General features: G+C 57.1%; 1 protein-coding gene across 2 annotated transcripts; it reads right to left on the bottom strand.

The window, feature by feature from the left end:
- Positions 1 to 141: 141 nt before the first annotated feature.
- Positions 142 to 12835, bottom strand: IMPDH2 (inosine monophosphate dehydrogenase 2). 2 transcript variants are annotated; one of them, XM_087745301.1, is made up of 15 exons: positions 12485 to 12835; positions 12337 to 12385; positions 12126 to 12227; positions 11773 to 11847; positions 11113 to 11319; positions 8860 to 8947; positions 8063 to 8262; positions 6338 to 6428; positions 5562 to 5657; positions 4101 to 4172; positions 1722 to 1865; positions 1393 to 1537; positions 1164 to 1307; positions 725 to 808; positions 142 to 411 (listed from the first exon to the last, which is right to left on the bottom strand). In XM_087745301.1, the coding sequence occupies exons 1-15, from the start codon at positions 12580 to 12582 to the stop codon at positions 390 to 392; spliced, it is 1617 nt and encodes a 538-aa protein (XP_087601427.1). In that variant the 5' UTR covers positions 12583 to 12835; the 3' UTR covers positions 142 to 389. The 2 variants fall into 2 exon arrangements, with proteins under 2 accessions (XP_087601427.1, XP_087601428.1); XM_087745302.1 differs by lacking the exon at positions 4101 to 4172 and having other exon boundaries at positions 12485 to 12813.
- Between the last annotated feature and the right edge of the window lie 6272 nt (positions 12836 to 19107).

Below are 19107 nucleotides of genomic sequence, written 5' to 3'. Positions count from 1 at the left end.
ACGAGCATCTGGGGGGTGCGGGGGAACAGCATGGGACGTTTAGGGGCAGAAAGAAAGGGTGGATTGGTGAAGGAAGCGAAGGAGAGCGCCAGGGAAGGAGAACAAGGGCAGCAGAGAAGGAAGAGGGGCTCCAGGCTGACACCAATTGCACGTCTTTTCCTCTTTTATTGTAAAAGACGACCACCGCGTGCAAGGCTCCAGGCGCCAGCCTGGGATGACTGCTCCTGGGCGGCGGGTGGGCCTTCTCGGGTGGTGATGAAGCAGCCGAGGGACACAGGGAGCTCCAGGCAGCCCACAGAGTAATGGCACTTCCACAGCAAGAGCAGCTCCTGCGCAGGGTGGCACAGGGTCGAGCGGCACGATGACGGACACAGACGGACCAACCTCCTTCAGAAGAGGCGCTTCTCGTACCTGTCAGGGGAGCAGCAAACCGGAGAGCCCCTTCACTGACCCGCCTGACCAGGGCAAGGACCAAAGGCGCAGTTAGGAACGGCTCCTGGCCTGCCGGCCCGTGGTGGGAAAGAGCCCCGGCACGCTGGCGGCGAGCAGCTCGTCTGCTCCTGCCCTGCTGCGAGAGCAGCGCCAGCCCGGGCCAGGCGACAGGCCGCGGCGCAGCAGGAGGCGAAGCCAGCAGCGTGCTGGCCGAGGCACAGGACGGCAGCACTTAACTCCCCCCGCAGCGCCCATCCCAGGGAGATGGGGGGTCCCTGCCAGCAGCACTTACGAGTGGAGGCCATGCACCCCTCCTTCCACCTGGGCAGACGTCGTCCTCTTCTCAAACTTCAGCTCTCCCGAGTACATCATGGCTCTGGGGGGAAGGACACGTGTCACGTGCCAGCCGGAGCCCAGGGACAACAGCGCTCCGGCACGCGTTCGGCTGGAGCTGCTGGGACGAGGGACGCTGGTTCCTCCAGCTGTGGCCAGAATGGTTTTTGCTGTGCTCCCAGGAGCCGGGCAGAGTAAGGGAACCCCGACATTTCAGGCCCAGAATAAGCCGCAGGAGAGCACGCTCCTGCATCCCTGGCAAATCTATGATGCAGTGCCCACCTGAGAGGGCTACAGCGAGGTCAGACCATGCCACAGCCCGGGTGCAGCTCGCCCAGAGACCCCCCAAATGGCAGCACCATGGCCCGGGCAGAGCACAAGCGAGGGGAAGCACTCACCGGACTTGGGTCAGGCTCTTGGCACCAATATCCTGGCAGGAATGCTGGATCCCAGCAATCAGGTATGGAATGAACTTGTGGATAGAGCCCTTGTCCTGCACTGCACCGGAGACCCCCTGGGCCACTTTGATTTTGTCTGTCTCGCTGCATGGGATCACAAATCAAGGAAGTTTGTGAAGCAGAGAAGCCCCAAAAGCTTGATCTGCTGCCCCAAAGCACCATCTCTTACCTGAAATACCGGTTCTGGCTGCCCAAGTTCTTGTCCATGGCATCTAGCGAGCCCATGCCGCGGTATTTCTTCAGCCGAATTCCATCCGAGAAGAAGTATTCACCTGGGGCCTCCGTGGTGGCAGCCAGGAGAGAGCCCATCATCACTGGCACAAGATATCATCAAGCGCATGTCAGCAGCAGGAAGGCTGCGGCTGCAAAAACCCAGCACTGTGCCCCCAGCCACCCGCAGGAACGCGTCCTCGTGCCCCGAATCAAATGCCGTAGGGAAACCCTTCCTAGGAGATTACCTACAATACGCACGACCCGGCTGCCCGATGCGATGCTCACCCGTGGAGGCCCCGAGCGCGAGGGCCTTTGCGATGTGCCCAACCGTCTGGATCCCTCCATCTGCGATCACAGGGACGCCGAATCTCCTGGCGTATTCGGACACCTTGTACACTGCCGTGGCCTGGGGGCGGCCGCACGCCAGCACTAGAGGTGGGGAGAAAGCAGAGAAAGGCTCAGCTCCCACGCAGCAGCACGTTCCCTCCCCAGCAGGCCCTTTAGGCTTCCAGCACACACATGCTCCAGCACTCGGGAACGCACAAATCCCTGGATGCTCCTTCCCTAGGCAGAGTTGCAAGAGAAGCGGACGCCCAGGAGATGCCTGCCAGGACATCGTCACGGCCCTCGACTCCAAAAAAGCTGTGGGTGACCTCGGGACTGGGGTCTTTGACCGAATGCCTGGGATCAGCCGAGACTCGGGGCTCGTCCTGGTGCACAGCAGACGTGCGGGGAGCTTGGGAAGGAAGCGGAGCAGACTCCAAAAGCCCCTCTCCAGAGCATCCCCGGCACATAGCCACGTCCCACCGCTCGCTCCCTCCTAGCAGTGCCAGACCCCTTCTCCGTATAGCCAGCAGCTGTATGATGTGCTTCTTGCATGAAAGGCAGCTGGCTGGGAGAGAGCTGCTGTGTGTATATATATACGTATAGATATATTTATATATATACATACACATCTGCACACGCACACACAAACACACATGCAGCAGTGGAAAAGGAAACGGGCAGGACGATTTGATGGCCTACAGGAAATAATTTATGTTCCTGCCCTGCAACGTAGCAAGGATGCTGTCAAGTTTAGCTGCCCCATGGGAAGGGAGTGATTAGCTTTGGATTTGCCCGCTCTTCCCAGTCACTAGCAGTTAGAGGCTTCCCATTGTGCGAGGGGAAAACCAGCACCGGTCTTGTAACACGTCTGTCAGCCACAGGCACGCAAGTACGCTGCGATAAGCTTCTCTCAGGGAGACTTCCCTTTCCCACAATTAACTGGAAGCCTTTTCTCCAGTCACGGTTAGTCCGATACACCGGGTAAGATTATGGCCATGCAGGATTAGTACTTCGGAGCGTGAACGCCAGGTGTGGTGCAGCCTGCCTGGCAGCAGCACTGGCAGCACACGTCCCTGGCAGAGGTTTGCCGAGGCCGGGAGCCTGCAGTCGCTCCGCTCCCAAGGCTCAGCAGCAGCTGCTGAGAGAGGGAAGCCAGACTCCAGGCTGAGATCGTGAAAGAACCGATTTTAATCGGACAGAACTTGGCGTTAAGCTAGGGCTCAGCCAGCCAGGGAGAGTCTGCCAGCTACAACATGAATGCCGTTAGTCTTAAAGAGGTGGTCTCGCTTGGTACCGCGCTGCTAAAAGCCACATTGCGGCTGCGAAACGCTGCAAGGAAGAGCTCTGTGGAGAGAAGCACCTGATTTTGGAGGGTCTAGAGCCCGGTGTCTATGGGATTGTGCCACAGACAGTGCAAGGCCTGCAGAAGCCTCACAGCAGTGACCACGGAGACCAGCCCTTTAAGGAACAGCTTGGCTCAGGGCCCCTGGGAGCATCGCACCGTTCCGACTGTCCCAGTGCCCAGCGCCACAGCCTCAGAGCGCAGGCTTCCCAAGCAGGGTTCAGAGCACACACACGCCGCGTGGTCGGGGCGAGGGTTCGTCTGTTTTAGTGTATCTGCAAAGGGCGGCCCTACAAGATCATCGGCTAGAGAAATTCCGGGATCTTCAACAGAAACTTCTTTCCCTTTGAGGTGCGTCAAAACGAGGAGAAAGGACAAAACCCAAGGCTCGCCTCGGGTGGCTGCCTGATCGGGCAGCATCAGAAGCACAGAGCAGCCAAAGCTGCACCCTGTGCCGGGCAGGGGAAGAGCCCTTTCCCTCCACACAAGGACCAGGCGTCAGTGGGGAAGGATGTGGTTCTGGTACGCAGCTGCCAAGGTGGCCGTACGCAGTTAAGTCCCTCTGTAACCCCAGGGGAGCTAGCTCCAAGTGAAGCTTAGCCAGCGCACAACTTCCCCAGGACTGGGGCCGGATTTAGAGCAGGATGGAGGACTGCTCAGGGATCACCTCCCAGCTCCGGATCAGCGGGGGTGTGCCCGGCTAGAGATCCAGCAGATGCAGCCAGGAAGCTCAGTCAGGCTCCTGAACTGGATTTTGGAGTGGAGGGTGGACAAGCCTGAGTGCCCTCAGCTTTGACAATTCAGATCCTGCTTTAGGAATTCAGAAAGGCTTCTCAGCTTCCATTTCAGATTCAAAACCAGTATCCAAAGCCACAAAACCCCAAGTGCATCTACAGCTAAATTATTCTCAAACAAGCAGTAGGGCCATGTGCAGCCAAATCAGGGTCCTGCTTCAAGACACGTAATTAGGGTTGGGAACAGGGCAAGTGACTTACTATAGGTGCCCGTGACAGTAGAAGGGCATTTGGGGCTGTGGGACTTTAGGTCTGGAGGGATCTTTGGAGCAGCTAAACAAAAACAAACACACACATTTTAGAGACAGAAGAACAGCAGCAGAACAAAGGACCCCAGCAGTGACCTGCTACTAGGCAGAGCATACGGTGTGGGACAGAGCTGACCTTGCAAACCCATCCTAGCCCGAGCCAAGGCAGAGGCCAGATCCAAGCCAGCCGGGCCTGGCGGTGCAGAGCGCATGCTCACCCTACCCCAGCAGCCATCCAGAGAGGTGACCCCCCCCAACCCAAAGAGCCAGAGGTCTTGCCCTAAGAGGGCCAAAAACCCGGGGAGCTGCGCTTAAGAGTTTTGCAACCACGTCTCCTGTCAAGCGCCACACCCTCTCTCTGCTCTGTTCCTTCCCCAAAACCAGCACCCAACCCCGCCTCCCGCGGCAGCCGGGAGAGGCACCCTCGGGAGACATTCACCACACTGCAGAACGGAGCGTGCCTCAGCGGGTCCTCTGCCACAGAGCCGGAGCAGGACGCGTGCGTCCTGGTTCTGCTCCGGCTATGGAAGCGTTGGCCCAAGGACACCGCCGCCTCCCTAGAAAGGTCACCCGAGACAGACTACCCTGGCCGGGAAACCCCCCGCGGCCAGCGCCCCCACGGCAGGCAAAGCCAACGCAGCCCAGGTCCAGGGCTGCTCCAGGGCTCCACGCTGGAATCGGCAGAGCTAATGCAGCACCTTCAGCCATCAGCTCCCCTCTCGCTGCCTCCCGTGGCAAGGATCAAGGAGCAAAGCGGAGAGGGGCTGCGTTCGCGGGCCGCAGCGCCTTGCACCGCCTCTCTGCACCTCACCTGGAGGTGCAAACACGAGGACTGAGCCTGCCCTCAATGCAGCCGTTCTCCAGGCCCTGGGGACACCCCTCTCCGCCTTTTAGCCAAGGGTGACACAGCCTCTGCCCCACACGAGCTCCGGCTAACTGCAGCGACAATGGCCAGAAATCCCATTTCGGCCTGGAAATGGCAGAAAGGCATCGAGCCCAGCGCACCAATACTCAAGCATCACACACACCGCTGATGGAGGGAAGGGGAGCGCAGCCGGCCCAGTGCACTTCACCCATCAGCCCTGGGGATCCGGTAAAGCTCCTCTCCCCGCAGAGCTGCCCGCCAGCCCCGTCCCACACCAAGCCCAGCGGCTCCTCTCGGGCAAAGCCACGCGTGCCACGCCTGCTCTGCTCAGTCTCAGTCAGTACTGGGAAATGCCTTTGCTGCTGCTGCCACCCCAAAGATTTGACCCAGGCGATGAGAACATCCTGGACGAAGGGGGTGAAAGATGGCTTGCCGTTGGACACTGCCCTTACAGTGGAGAAATCCACCCCGGCTATGCTGCTTTTCAGCAGGGAACCTCTATTAAACAGATGTCTTCAGCCTACTTAGGAGGTAGCTGGTCTCTCTCACCTTCCTGTGTGATGCAGATGGAGCCACTGCCCATCCCGACTCTCAGGGCATCGACCCCTGCGTCAATGAGGTTCTTGGCCTGAGCAGCGGTCACCACTGTGGGGAGCAGAAACCGGTTTGAAGAGAGACAAGCAGATTTGCACGCGACGCTGCTCCGCCCTGGTGCTTCCCCCGTGGCCGCAAACACCCCCTGCCCAGGGCACCAGCCTGTGTCAGAGCCAGGCCTGGCCGGCCACCACCACCAGGCCTGTCTGCAAAAGCAGCAGCGAGTTTCTGTCCCAGCTGTCCCCAGTGGGGGAGACGACCCTGGCCCTTTAGGCTCCTCTGCCACACGCTTACTCCCAAAGGCTGAGGGAGCAGAGGTCACCGCACGGTGCCAAGCACTCTCTGGGCCCCACCAGGCAGGGAGGGCAGAGCACAGGCTAACGGGAGCACCAGTAACACACCAGCCGGGTAAAGACAATAATATGTATAATTATTATTATCCAAAATTTTAAACTGGTGTGTAAAAGAAGCTCATTTGTAACAAGCTACAGAGGACTGGAGCGCACTGTGCTGCAGAACAAAGGTTTCAAAATATTTGCAGCTGTGGCAGCAGCAGGATACTGCCCTGCATCTGCAGAGTGGTCTTGCTCTGTTCCACCAGCCAAAGGAAACCATTTTAAGTTCACAGACATTTACCAAGACGACCGTTTCATTCGCCTCCCTGCAGCTCCCTCTATGTCTAAGAAACAAATGTGATTTAAAGACAAGAACAGTCTTCAACACATGCCTACCGTTTCCTCCGATAACTTGTAGGTTGGGATATTTCTCCTTAATATATTTTATCATATTGATCTGGAAGATGGAGTTCCCCTGAGAGGAATCCTGCAACAGAAAGAAAACCAATTTCAACCAGAATTTCTGCAAAAGATTACACATACAGCTCTGGAAGAGCCTCAGATCTTCACTCAGCTTACTGGGGTCTCTGCTAAGCTGGCGAAGTGGGCAAAACGACTCCCCAGACTGAGCACAGAACCAGAGGAGAAGCTGCTGCCAAGACAGTAACCTACCTTCCCTGTGCATGGCAGTTTATCGTAAAGACTTCAGTAATATCCTTCACATTTAAACCCTGTGGCTTCTAGAGTAGGCAACAAGCAGCACATCTGGCCGCGCACAAGAACCCTCTGGCTCTACCAGCAGGACGCCGTCAGCCCTGTCTCGAACTACAGGTGAAATGGTGAACGTTCCTTGTGAAACCCAGAAGGGCTGGCGGGGGGATGCATCTCTCCCTGCTGCGCAGCGGAGCAGCTGGAATACCAGATGTCGACCACCGAGCGCTCAGACCCTGCCCATCTCCGTGACCCCGCCAGCTCGCGGTGCCTGTTAAACATTTCCATCTGCAGCGCTGCTCAGCTGTGCCCTCAGAGCACGGTGGACTCAGAAGCTAACAATCGATGAGAAAACAACGTGCAAATACAGGCAGCGACTGCTGTGCCCGAAAGCTTACAGGCCAGAAGGGAAGGCGAGCAGAGCAGCTCTGGGCTGGCCACTCCTGGACATCAGGCGGTAAAGAGAATAACACAGTAACAAGCACTGAACAGTTGAAGGGAAACTGTAAGAAGCCAAATATGCAAAACTAGTTAGGAATATCAAAGAGGATGGCAGCAGACTGCAAGAAGCATTTGTAGAAGACCCTGAATTAACTGACAGCGTTTCTCTTCTCAGCCTTCAGGGCTTCGATGCACCCTACGTACTCACTCACGATCGAGTAAGTGCCCAGGCAAGAGGAATCCCTCTTATTTGAGGGCTCCAACCTGAATGAGACTGAGGTGTCAAAAAACTGCCACATTCTAACACAAAAGGGCCTGTAATGAAGACAGTAAGTGCCACGCTCTGCTCCGCTCCGGTGATACCCCCCCTGGGGCCCTGCATCCAGCTCTGGGGTCCTCAGCACGGGAAGGACATGGACCTGTTGGAGCGGGGCCAGAGGAGGCCACAAAAATGATCAGAGGGATGGAGCACCTCTGCTATGAGGAAAGGCTGAGAGAGTTGGGATTGTTCAGCCTGAAGAGAAGGCTGTGGGGAGACCTTATTGCGGCCTTACTTAAAGGGGGCCTACAAGAAAGATGGGGACAGTCTTTTTCGCAAGGCCTGCTGCAACAGAACAAGGGGTAATGGTTTTAAACTAAAGGAGGGTAGATTTAGACTAGATATAGGGAAAACATTTTTCAAGATGAGGCTGGTGAAACACTGGAACGGGTTGCCCAGAGAGGTGGTAGATGCCCCATCGTTGGAAACATTCAAGGCCAGCTTGGACAGGGCTCTGAGCGACCTGATCTGGTTGTAGATGTCCCTGCCCATGGCAGGGGGGACGGACTGGATGGCCTTGAAAGGTCCCTTCCATCCCAAAGCATTCTGTGATTCTATGCTGCTGCCCCGCTGTCGGAGGGATTAATTCAAACCGGATCCTCAGCCCACCCCAGCCCCCCAGGCCAACGCGATGCCCGCGGGTGGCTCACCAGCACTACTGCATCCACGCCAGCCTGCACCAAGAGGTCCAGCCGGTACTTGTCATCCTCGTGGGTCCCGATAGCGGCACCACAGAGCAGCTGCTTCTTGGAATCCTTAGAAGCCAGAGGGTAGTCCCGGTTCTTCTTGAGGTCGGTGCGGGCAATTATAGCCACCAGCTCGTCATCTTCATTAACAATTGGCAGCTTGCCTTGGAACAAACAGAAAGAACATCACTGCGGATGCCTGCAGGAGACGGACGTGAGCCCAGAGCAGTGCGGCAGACCAGGAATATCAGGCAGGCAGCAACTGGTACAAGGTGGAGACTCAAAGAGGTGTGTTACCAAACCTTGCTTGGCCACGGATGCCAGCAGCCCTGGTTTAAGAAGCAGAGCGAGGAGTTTGCAGGACGGGGGAAGGACTCGGTATCCTCACACGGACCACAGAAAAAGGGCATCTTTTTTAATGATTAGACCCATGACACCGTGTTAAAAGTCAAACCACCAGACCCTGACGGAGCTGAACTGAGTGCCAAAATGTGAAGGCCAGGAGAGAAAATCGAAGACGTGTGGCTGGACAGCTCCTGGGCTGCCAAGAATCCCTCAGCTTCCAACAGATTTGAGATGAACGCTTGTGAACTCTGTACCCTGGCAGAGGGCTGCGGGCACTCTCTCCTCGCTGTCCTCTCCTCGCGCCGGAACGCAGCCCTCCCACGTTCCACCCACGCACGGACGCGTGCCCGCCTTCACCCACTGCTGCTCCCAGCCCAACGCTGCCATGGCTCTCCCTTGCAGACGTTTGCAGGTACCTTTTTTACTCCTCTGCAGAATTTCATTTGCCTCTTTCAACATTACGCCAGCCGGGGCCACAACAAGATCCTCCCGCTTTGTCATAATCTAGTGGGAGGGAGAAGATAAAAAGTCACAAGAACTCCTTCGCACTGATCTGAAAATACCGAAGCCCTCTGCCCACGTGAAACGCTCCGCAGCAGCCACGGGGGAGTGCTCTGCAGACAAAGGAGCCCACAGCACAGCAACACGCCTCCAGAAACACACAGGAACAGCCTCCAATGTGCCGTCCCCACGCAAGCAGAGGCCATCAGCCCCCAAGCAAGTGTAGTGAAACGAGGAGATGGCAGAGGGCCTCAGCAAGCCGAGGGAGAGCACCTAGAAGCAAGGGACGACTGTCAGATGACCCTTGTTTGGGATGTCACCCAAACAGCCCTCCCTTTTAATAGAACGCAGGCAAAAAAGGGCTGGAGACACCTCCAGAGTCCCATGCTGCTCTGGCAGAAACGCTACCCCCAAGCTCGTTTTCAGGCAGCGATCCCCAGCGCACAGGCTCTGGGAGGGCTCTGCCCAGAATAACCCACTGCTGCTGCTGCTGGCAAGGTCAACGGGGCAAAGGAGTCGCTTCAATCCAAACAAAGACGCTCACCCACGCTCACAAACAAGCACCAAAACACAGCGGAAAGGCAAGGGGCAACGGCCACAAGCTGGAACACGGGAACATCTGACGTGGTATACAGAAAAAAGCTTTCACCGCGACAGCGGCCAAACACTGGAAGAGCAGCCCAGAGAGGCAGCGAAACCTCTCCGTCCTTGGAGACGCAGACACAGCCCCACACAAGCTGCTCCAGCTGAAGCGCCTCAAGCAGAAGAAGGCCTGACACTGGACCTCGAGGTCCCTCCCCACGCGCAGCGTTCTGCGATCGCAAAGCTCACGTGGGATGTTTTCATAAAAAGTTACCCAGGAAGGCCAGGCAAAGCTAAAAGGAAACCCTCTCTAACCCTCAAGGAAGGTAGATTAGTTGCACACGGCAAAGAAAAGAGGGAACATTTTAGTTATTTATACCACAAGAACAGACATTTTGCATCAGGAAAGAGGTTCATCCCGCCTGCACCCACCCAAAATCCTGTCTGTGACAGAGCCCACATCTCAGGAAAAGCCTGAGGAATCACAGACGTATCCCGACACACTCCCTAAGCCTGCGGGATCCATGAGCTTCCCGAGCTACAGGAGACCTGTGCGTTTAACTGGCCGGCCACAAACGGCTCAGCAAGACGACTGCGGGGTGGCGAGTGGGGAGAGATCTAGGAGACCCTTCATCTCCTTAGCCTCGCCTGGTGACCGAGGCAAGCACCAAACGCTAACAGCAGCACGCTACCAACTTTGCTGAATGAACCACGTAAAGGACGAGAGGAGATTCTTATCCGGCTCCTCTGAATGGGCCAGCATCGCTTCAAAGGACCATGTGCACTTTTATAACCTACTCCTGGTTTAAGATCCTTGTTACAGGTATTTATAGGCGATTTCGAACCAAACAGGGATGAGCATGTGATACCAGGTTTGGTCAGCAAGGGCTAAAAATAGTCGTGAGTCAGGAGCAGAGGCTGGCCGAGAGGCAGCGGTGGCGTAACCTGACAGCGCCGCAGATCTATGGTTACGCAGCTCGTGTAACAGGAATGCCAGAACGAACAGCAATCAACACCGGCATCGCACGGATCGTTCTCCTGTACGTGGGGGAGCTTGATGGCGTAGCGTTATAAAGGCTAAACTGCCCGTCTCCAAGTTCGGGGGGTTATTTTAAAGAGCAAATAGGGATGAGGCACACAGGGAAAGGCAGTCCAGAAAAGGAAGATCGGCACTTGGAGGGCTTGCTGGGCAGAGCGCCGCTGCCACAGCCCTGGCCAGCGCCAGCACGCTACATGGGACCGCAGCGGCAGCCAGGAGCACCAGAAATCAATGAGTGAACCAGGGAGAGCACCAGCCGCAGAGAGGATGGCTTCCACAATGCTGAAAGATAACCCCGCAGGAGGAGCCACGCGAACGCTAACTGCATGGCCGCTCTCCTCCCTCTGCACTGCAGGAGTCGCAGAGAGAACGTGAATGAACCAGACGCTCTGCACTGGAAATACAGCGGAAGATGGACCCGCAGAGCTGCGCCCTCCGGCTGGCGCAGCACCCTCACAGCCACGCGCTCACCCTTCTCCCTGTCACAAGCCACGCCGCTTCCTAACGCAACGCTCGCGTCCATCGGCTGCTCGCGACCCCTTCTCACCTCGCCGAGAGGCAAGTCGTGCTCTGACTCTTTCAGGAAATCGATATCTCGAGACGAGATGATCCCAACCAGCTTGCCCCCCATCTTCCCGTTGTCCGTGATGGGAATCCCACAGAATCCGTGACGAGCTTTCGCTTCAAACACATCTCGCACTCGGTCGTTGGGGCTCAGCACCACGGGGTCTGTGATGAATCCTTGCTCGTATTTCTGAAAAGAAGCAGATTCAGCAGCCAGGCGAAGCGGCGCCGCCAGACCGAGCAGACGCCGGACGCGCGCCTGCTGGTTTCACTGCGGCCGCTCGCAAAGGTCCGCAGCCACCCACCCCTGCCACGTGCTCACCCACAGGATGACTCCCCAACCAGCACCAGGGCTCACCCAAGTAGCGTTAGATTCCCAAGATTTCCCAGGCTAACCTCCTTCCCGAAATTACGGGGAACATTCCCACACCGGGAGGCCTGGCAGTTCTTAAATCCCAGGCTGCACGTGGGACGGCACAACAAGAGGTTTGTGCAGGCGACCACGGCAGCGCTACTGCTCCGAAACGCCAAGATCCGGCACACTTTGGTGGTCTCCTCTCCCGGCTCCTCCGGCAGGGGCCAAACCCCCTCCGCGACGCGCCCTGCGAGCGCGGTTCGGCGCTGCCGTTCTGCCCGCGCTCACCTTCACCTTCCTCACTTCGTTGGCCTGGAACTCCGGGGTGCAGTTGTGGTGGATGAACCCGATTCCCCCTGTCAGCTGGTAACGGAAAGGCGGCTGTAAATCGCTGCCACAAAAAACCCACCCCCCCCGGCCCTTCACCGGGGCGGATCCGCGGAGATCGCTGGATCCGCTGGATCTCCGCGGAGAGCCGGTGGGGCGAGGCGGGGGGCGAGCGGGGTGCCCGGCTCCACCCTGGGGGGGGGGGGTCTCCGGAGCGTTTCGGGGACCCCAGAGCTTCTGGGACCGCATTCCCGCCCCCCACCCCCACCCCCCCCGCCATCCCGGTACCGGCGGCCCAGGGGAGCGGCACTCACCGCCATGGCGATGGCCATGCCGGCCTCGGTGACCGTGTCCATGGGGGAGGAGACCAGCGGGGTTTTCAGGGTGATCTTCTTGGTCAGCGCCGAGGTCAGGTCCTGGCGGGGGGGCGGGCGGCGGGCGACGGGTGAGCGGCGGCACCGGTACCGGCCCCGGCCCCGGCCCCAGCCCCGCTCCCCGCTCCGCTCCCCCGCCCCGGCCACTCACCACCTGGTCCGCCGTGAAGTCGATGTAGCCCGGGAGGATGAGGAAATCGCTGGGGGGGGAGGGGGGGGAACGAGGGGAGAGGCGTCAGCCACCGCACCGCCACCGGGCCCCGCGGCCCCGGCCCGCTCCCGCTCCCGGTCCCACTCACTTGTAGGTGAGCCCATCGCCGCAGCTGAAGAGCTGCTGCGCCGTCAGCCCGTCGTCGGGCACGTAGCCGGTGCCGCCGCTGATGAGGTAGTCCGCCATGGTGCCGGCCCGCCGCCGCCGCCGCCGCCGCCGCCGCGTGCCCACCGCCCCGCGCGCCCCCGAGCGCACGCGCGCCCCGACGGCGGCCGCGGAGGCTCAGGCGGCGCCGGCCCAACGAGAGCGCGGCCCAGAGCGGCCGCCCGTCGGCATCGCCCCCTCCCGGGCGGGAGAGCACCGCCACCCCCTACCGGTCTCCCCTCAGCCGGGACGGTGCCGCCCGCCGGCCCAGCAGCGGAGGGGGCTTCACAGCACCGGGCCCGTGAGCGCCCGGAGCCACAAGGGGTCTTTTTGCGTTCAAGCCGAGCCGCCGGTTCAGCGCACGGGCAGGCAGCGCCGAGGAGAGAGCGGAGCCCCGGGCACGGCCCTGGTTTCGGCTGGGGCAGCGCTCACGTTCCTCCGCGGCGCTGGTGCAGCGCTGTGGTTTGGGTTCGGTATGAGAATAACGCCGATAACTCACCGATGGTTCAGCCGTTGCTGAGCAGGGCTTACACTAAGTCCAGGGCTTTCCACCTTCCCAGGCTCTGCCCGGTGCGGGAGGAGCGGGGAGGGGGCACAGCCGGGACAGCTGGCCCAGACTGGCCACAGGGCTAGTCCGCACCGTATGGCGTCATGCCCAGTATAGAAACTGGGGGAGCTGGCCGGGGGCCAGCGACCGCTGCCTGGGGACGGGCTGGGTGTCAGTCGGCGGGTGGTGGGCAATTGGATTGTGCATCACTTGTTCTGCATATTATTATTATATGATTACTACTACTACTATTGCTACTATTCTATTTTATTTTACTTCAGTTATTAAGTGGTTCTTATCTCAACCCACGAGTTTTCTCACCTTCACCCTTCCGATTCCCTGCCCCATCCCGCCGGGGCAGGGAGCGAGCGAGCGGCTGGGCGGTGCTCCGTTGCTGGCTGGGGTTAAACCGCGACGGCGACGCTCCCCGGCTCTGCTTACCCAAGCACGACCCGTGCCGTGCGACACCAGCTTAGAAAATAACCCAAAAAAGGCTGGCCGCAGATGACCCGCACAGAAGGGCACTGCCCGCGGGGCCCAGCGGGCCGGGTGTCGAGCTCAACGCTAAACGAGCAGCAACGACTTGTAAACTTCTAAACAGCAGCTTCAGAAGAAAGAGGAGAACGCTCGGATCTGCGGAGCGGGGACGCCAGCAGAACCCGAAGCCGCTTTGTAAGAGAGAAGCGATCTGGAAGGACGACGACGGGCGAGAGGCAGCGGTCCGGCAGCGGGAGGGGAACACGGCAGCCCCGCGGGGGAGGACCCGAGGGGGCCCCCTCTCCCCAGAGCCGCCAGGCCAGGCCGCACACACTGACGCCGCGATGGAGGAGGATGGCTGCGCTGCTCTGCGCACCGGGGGGTCTCGGCGTAGCCTGGGCCGCAGACGGCGGCTGGAGGGAGGATTTCGGAGAAGAGCAGTAGCAGGAGTAGGGAGGGCTGTGCCGGCAGGAGAGGAACAGGCACAAACACGGCCTCAGGGGAGAGCTGCAGGAACCAGCGCTGGGCTGTTCCCAGGGTGTTTCAATGGGTGACACCCGTTTGGGTGTCAGGAAGAGTTCCCGTACTACAAGCTACAGAACAACCTCCTCCTCTGATGGTTGGTTTGCTTGTCGTGATACACCAGATCTGGCCTCAGAGCACCAGGGAAATGAGATGACCAGCGCCCTTCTCACCCTGCTCTTGTACAACAGTCTCTCCGAGACAGCCCAGTGTTTAACACGGTTCAGGAAACTAAAGAACGGTGCTCCCATGCCTCCAGCTGTCCTACTGCCGTAGATTAAATCCTTGTCCAAAGATCAGCAAGTAGCTTTAAGAAAAGGTAAGCGTTACTCCTGTTACCCAGCTGCGGGGCACAGGAAACGCAGACAGAGGCGTCCGTTCAGTCTCCCGAAACACTCGGAAGCAAATGGCCCTCGCACGAGGTGAGGTTCGTCAGTCAGGGTCAGTCCCGTAGTTTGGATGAACCTGTTTTGGTCTGAGTAAGGTTCTCCAAAAGACAACGCAAAGTTTGGAGAGAGACCAGTTAAGCTAGGCTTTGGTGGACGCTAATGTTGACTTTTACACGGGGAGGGGGGAACCCAAACGAGCGAACCACACTGTGGAGAGAAGCAGGACTCTCGGGTGGCTTGTTTGGTCTCGACAGCAGTAACGTGCACGGAATAGAGGCTGCAGCTTCTAAAAGTCACCATTGCTTCCCACCAGATCGTGGTTTTGTTTCTAGCCGGGAAGGAAGGCGCGTGCCTCAGCGCAGGGATGCTCACTTCGCTGTGAGGAAGGGGGTGTGTGGCTCCCAGCGGCCCTCACCTCACTAAGAAGAGGCAGCCCTTGGTTAAGAGCCAGCGACAAGGATCCGCAATGCCACTGAAAACTTTAAGCCAAGAGAGCGGTAGCGATCCTGTTACGGCTACTGCGAACGGCAACATCAACGCCATCTTCCTACAGCCACGTGTTAACGCCGCTCGTCGTTATGCTACGCTCCGAACTTCACAGGGTTTCAATTCTCCTTCCCTGACAGCCTGCTACAAAAGATGGCATTTCACCCTGGTTTTACTTCCTTACGTAATTCCTGGGTCAATTCTCAGCTAAGAGTTGATGTCGCCTCTCCAGACACCGATTTCCCGTTGTCTGCAGTTCGCTCGGGCTACGGCGCTGGAAGAAAAGCGCCGTCCTTTGCAGTAAATAAAGCCTCCAGGCTCGCGCCACCGAAAGCAGTAGTAACTAGTAAAGGCACCGAGATGCTCATCCCGGAGGCCGCGTTGAGAAACGCAGCCCTCCAAAGGAAACCGCTGCCTGCCGAGGACACGCACCCTCCGGTCGGCGTCACCCGTCACAGGAGCAGCAGAATGGGAGGCACGGTGCCAGGCCGAGATCGGTTTAACAGGTCTCTCTACCCTTTATTTTAAATAAGGACAGCGCTAACAAAGGTTTGCTAAGCCTATCCGGGAGGCGCGGACCGATCTCCGCTGTTCGGCTAGAGCACGGGCACAGCAGTAAACAAGCGAGTTGGCTTCTGTTCCAGTAGAAACACCAGGCAAAGTTTAATGGTTCTCAAACAGACTACAACAAAGGCTGCAGGGAAAAACATTTTATTTCCAAGCAGATTACAAAGAGCAGAGAATATAAGAGTAAAATTAAATTAAAAAAATAGTTGAGTGCATCTCTTTAAAATGATTTGTAGTGTGAGTTACTCACGGGGCAAAGCTACTGGAGAGTTCTGAAGGTCACTTTGCAGGATGCCAATCACATGTGCTGTTTAGACCAGGGTCAACACAGGAGGGACAGACAAGACGTATTTTGCATATAGGCTGCACACTCATTATCAAGCGAGGCTCTGGGCTGCAACTGGACCCTGCCTTTCTGAGACACCCCCTCCACCTCGTTCTCTCCCGCGGTTCCCTCTCAAGCTCTAGACGCAGTTTATTGCTGCTGGAAGTGGGTTCAAGTCTGCCTCCCCGTTCCGATGGGCTCAAGCGAGAACAGAGACGCAGGCAAACGCGGCTGCCACGCGCAAGGTTATCCAGGGAAAGGGACTGCCGTGCTGAGCGCCGAGCTTCAGCCACGCAACAAAAGGAACTGAGAGGTGGGGGACACCGCAATCGCTTCGGAGATCTTGGGGCAGCGTGTCAGCGAGACTTCTGGAAGAAGATTCGAGATGCTCCTTAAGGTAGGAAGATGCTCGAGCTGAGAAGGGCTCTTTCCTATGCATTGGCACCAGCGAAACAGAACAGGCTGAAACATCAGGATAAGGTACGTTCCCTGTCGTATTAGAGAGGAGCAGCTCCAGCAAGAAGATGGGGAGAAAAGCCCCGTATAGGGTGGAAGACAGTTTATATCCCACTTTAACAGTGATTTAAGAGTCCGAACACTAATTGCAAGTAAGTGGCTATTAAACTTGGATGAGAATGCAGTTTGGTTGGACTGTGCGGAGTCCGTCAGCATCTAGCAGCGCTCAGACCAGCAAGAGGATGAGCAACTACGGTATCAGCAAGCCCTCCGCCCCACGTGCGCTCAGAAGGCTCTTTTCTGCTGCTTTTGGACCTGTTCTTATGGCAGCACAGGAGGCGCGAAGATGGCCTAATCCGCTCTACGTACGCCGAGGCAGACAGCAGCCCTGACGCAGCCGAGAACAAGACTGTCTTAATTTCTGCCCTAGGAGCAACACTGCAGAAGAGGATTCTTATTTAGGGATCAGATTAAGTCTTTTTTCATTGGTCCAAGGCAGAACAGTTCAGGAACTACTCCAGACCTTGTCTCCCGTCTAAAATCCGGGAGATCTCTCGGGGTGAAGCAGCCAACAGATGAGAGCCCTGTTAAGTTACTTCGGCTGTTCCCTTTACTCTCCGCCCTAGACAGGAGCGAGGAACCACGCTAGTCTGCTCTCCGCTGCTTCAGCTGTTACCACTCAGAGGAAATGCTTGAACTCTTGAAAGTAAATGAAAATCTACTGGTGCCGCGGACAAGCGTGTGAGGCTACAAGCTTCCTTGGGGAAGCAAGGCTATTAGTGTCAAGAGAGAGGACAGTACGCGAGCCTCGCGTCAGAACGCGCGGTGCTTTACAACGGTCAGCTGTGCTCCGCGTTCTGTGGTTCCTTTCACACCGCAGAGACGAGATGGGCACAGCTCGAAACCAACACCACGGGGTCTCTAGCTTGACTTCTCAGCTTGTTTTATTTAGAGATCGATGCGTTTTCAGCCTGCCTCATACAAGGCATCGGGCACGGAGAGTTCTCGCTTAATATATACAGGCGTACAAGAGCTAGCAGTTTGGCACTCTCGGAGCCGAGGGGGAATGCCCTTTAAGCAGCAGTTGAGCTGGTTATAGGAAAGTGTTAAAAAGCTATGTTACGTGTTTGACTGGGAACGTCTCCCAGAGCGGGGATAGCAACCCTAAGCCACAGCACTCTCCTGTGCTACTCTGTGCACGTCTTCCTATGAGCCCCTACAAGGGAGCAGATCGTGTTCTTCGCTATCAAAGAACATAGTATTTATATTCTAGAAATACTGTACCTTTTAAACTAGCTCCAGAGAGCCAGACTAGAAGCCAGGTCCAGGAAAATAATCCTTAAGTCACAGTATATCGATTGTCTCTAAAAACAGGGAATGAAGTTAACACGGTGGACGTTCTGATGAGACAGTACAGAACAGTACGGCAGTCCACTTCCGCGTCAGCAAATCCCTCGCCTGTGTACGTCTGAACGATGAGAAAATAATGGAAACACTTCGGTCCGTCAGGACAAAACCAGTCACCAGGAGATCTCCACCACTCGCCACATGCCAAGTTCCCCCACTCTTAAGTGGTATAGTCCAAGATCAAGGAGAACGCTTCCCCTACAAAGACTTTAGATCATCCTGCAGTTAAGGGTAGGAAGGAAAGTGCACAATCTAGAATTTTAAGGTAACATGGAATTCCGTTTCCCCGGAAAGCTCAGCTGAAGGATCTGTCCAGCCCTAACCTGGGAACTGCCCTAATGTTCTGTCAAGTTATTCCAGCTTCTGGCAATTTTTAGAGCCAGAGGTGACTCCCAAGGCCACCTAACGAAGCGACTCGTACACTGGGCACCTGGCAGATGACTTCAACGCCCACCGCATTTCTGATGGAGAGAGACAAGGCAGCACCTCGCGCCGGGGTGGGGCCATGCTGGAGCTAGCTTGCCACGCAGCACTGCAGAGCACACGCTGGGGCTCCAGCACAGGTGTCTGCGGTTTCTCTCACATCTTTGCAACTCTGGTCAGAAGACAGGACAAACTGCCCAAAAGAACGGGAAACCCGCTCCGTGCAGGTCTGTTGGGCATCCTGAGCAACAAGCACACCCAGCTGCTTGGAACAGCGGGAGCTTGCCCCTAACCATGTCCTTAAATACTTAAATTAGGGCCAGAGATGGACATTCCAGTCACTAAGATACAGTGAAGGGATTACAGGCTCCCGACAGCTGAAGCAGTATCAGCGACCCTGACAACCACCCTACCAGGAGGCAACTGCTGGCTCCCAACAGCCGAACTGAGCTGAGGGTACGTGTTGCCAGCGCCACGCACCACCCGGGCACCACCTTCCCAACTTACCCATTGGGATCCGGGCACCAGCCCCGGGCCATTTTCCCCTGGCATAACTCTGAGGGCAGACACTGAGCTAAGAGTCTACTGTAGAGTACAGGTATTAATGAACAACAGCGCGTTGCTACTTCACCTCTCCGCACTTGCGCGGAGTCCTATACAGGGAACAAACTGCTCATACTGACAACCAACTCGAGCACGTCTGCGTTCTCATGAACGCAAACGTCAATATGAAGCGTCAGAGGCTTGAAGTCTCTCTAAGCCCGCACACCTCAACACTGATCAAGAGCACAAAGGCAGGGAACGTTATGGCTGCTCTCGTCCTATCTGCAGATTTATACTGCACAACCGACAGAGAGGGCAGACCTTCCTCCTCGATACAGACAGGTGCTGGTCAACAGAAGCTTCAGAAAAACTGCTTGTCTGTACACAAGTTTAAGTTCTTTTACTGTAATATATATTTAAATATA

This window comes from Nipponia nippon, unplaced genomic scaffold, assembly GCF_047370975.1.
Source record: "Nipponia nippon isolate SJK-2023a ecotype South Korea unplaced genomic scaffold, ASM4737097v1 scaffold_9, whole genome shotgun sequence".
NCBI lineage: Eukaryota > Metazoa > Chordata > Aves > Pelecaniformes > Threskiornithidae > Nipponia > Nipponia nippon.
The sequence above is the reverse complement of the archived record's forward strand: the minus strand, read 5'-3'. Positions and strand labels throughout refer to the sequence as shown.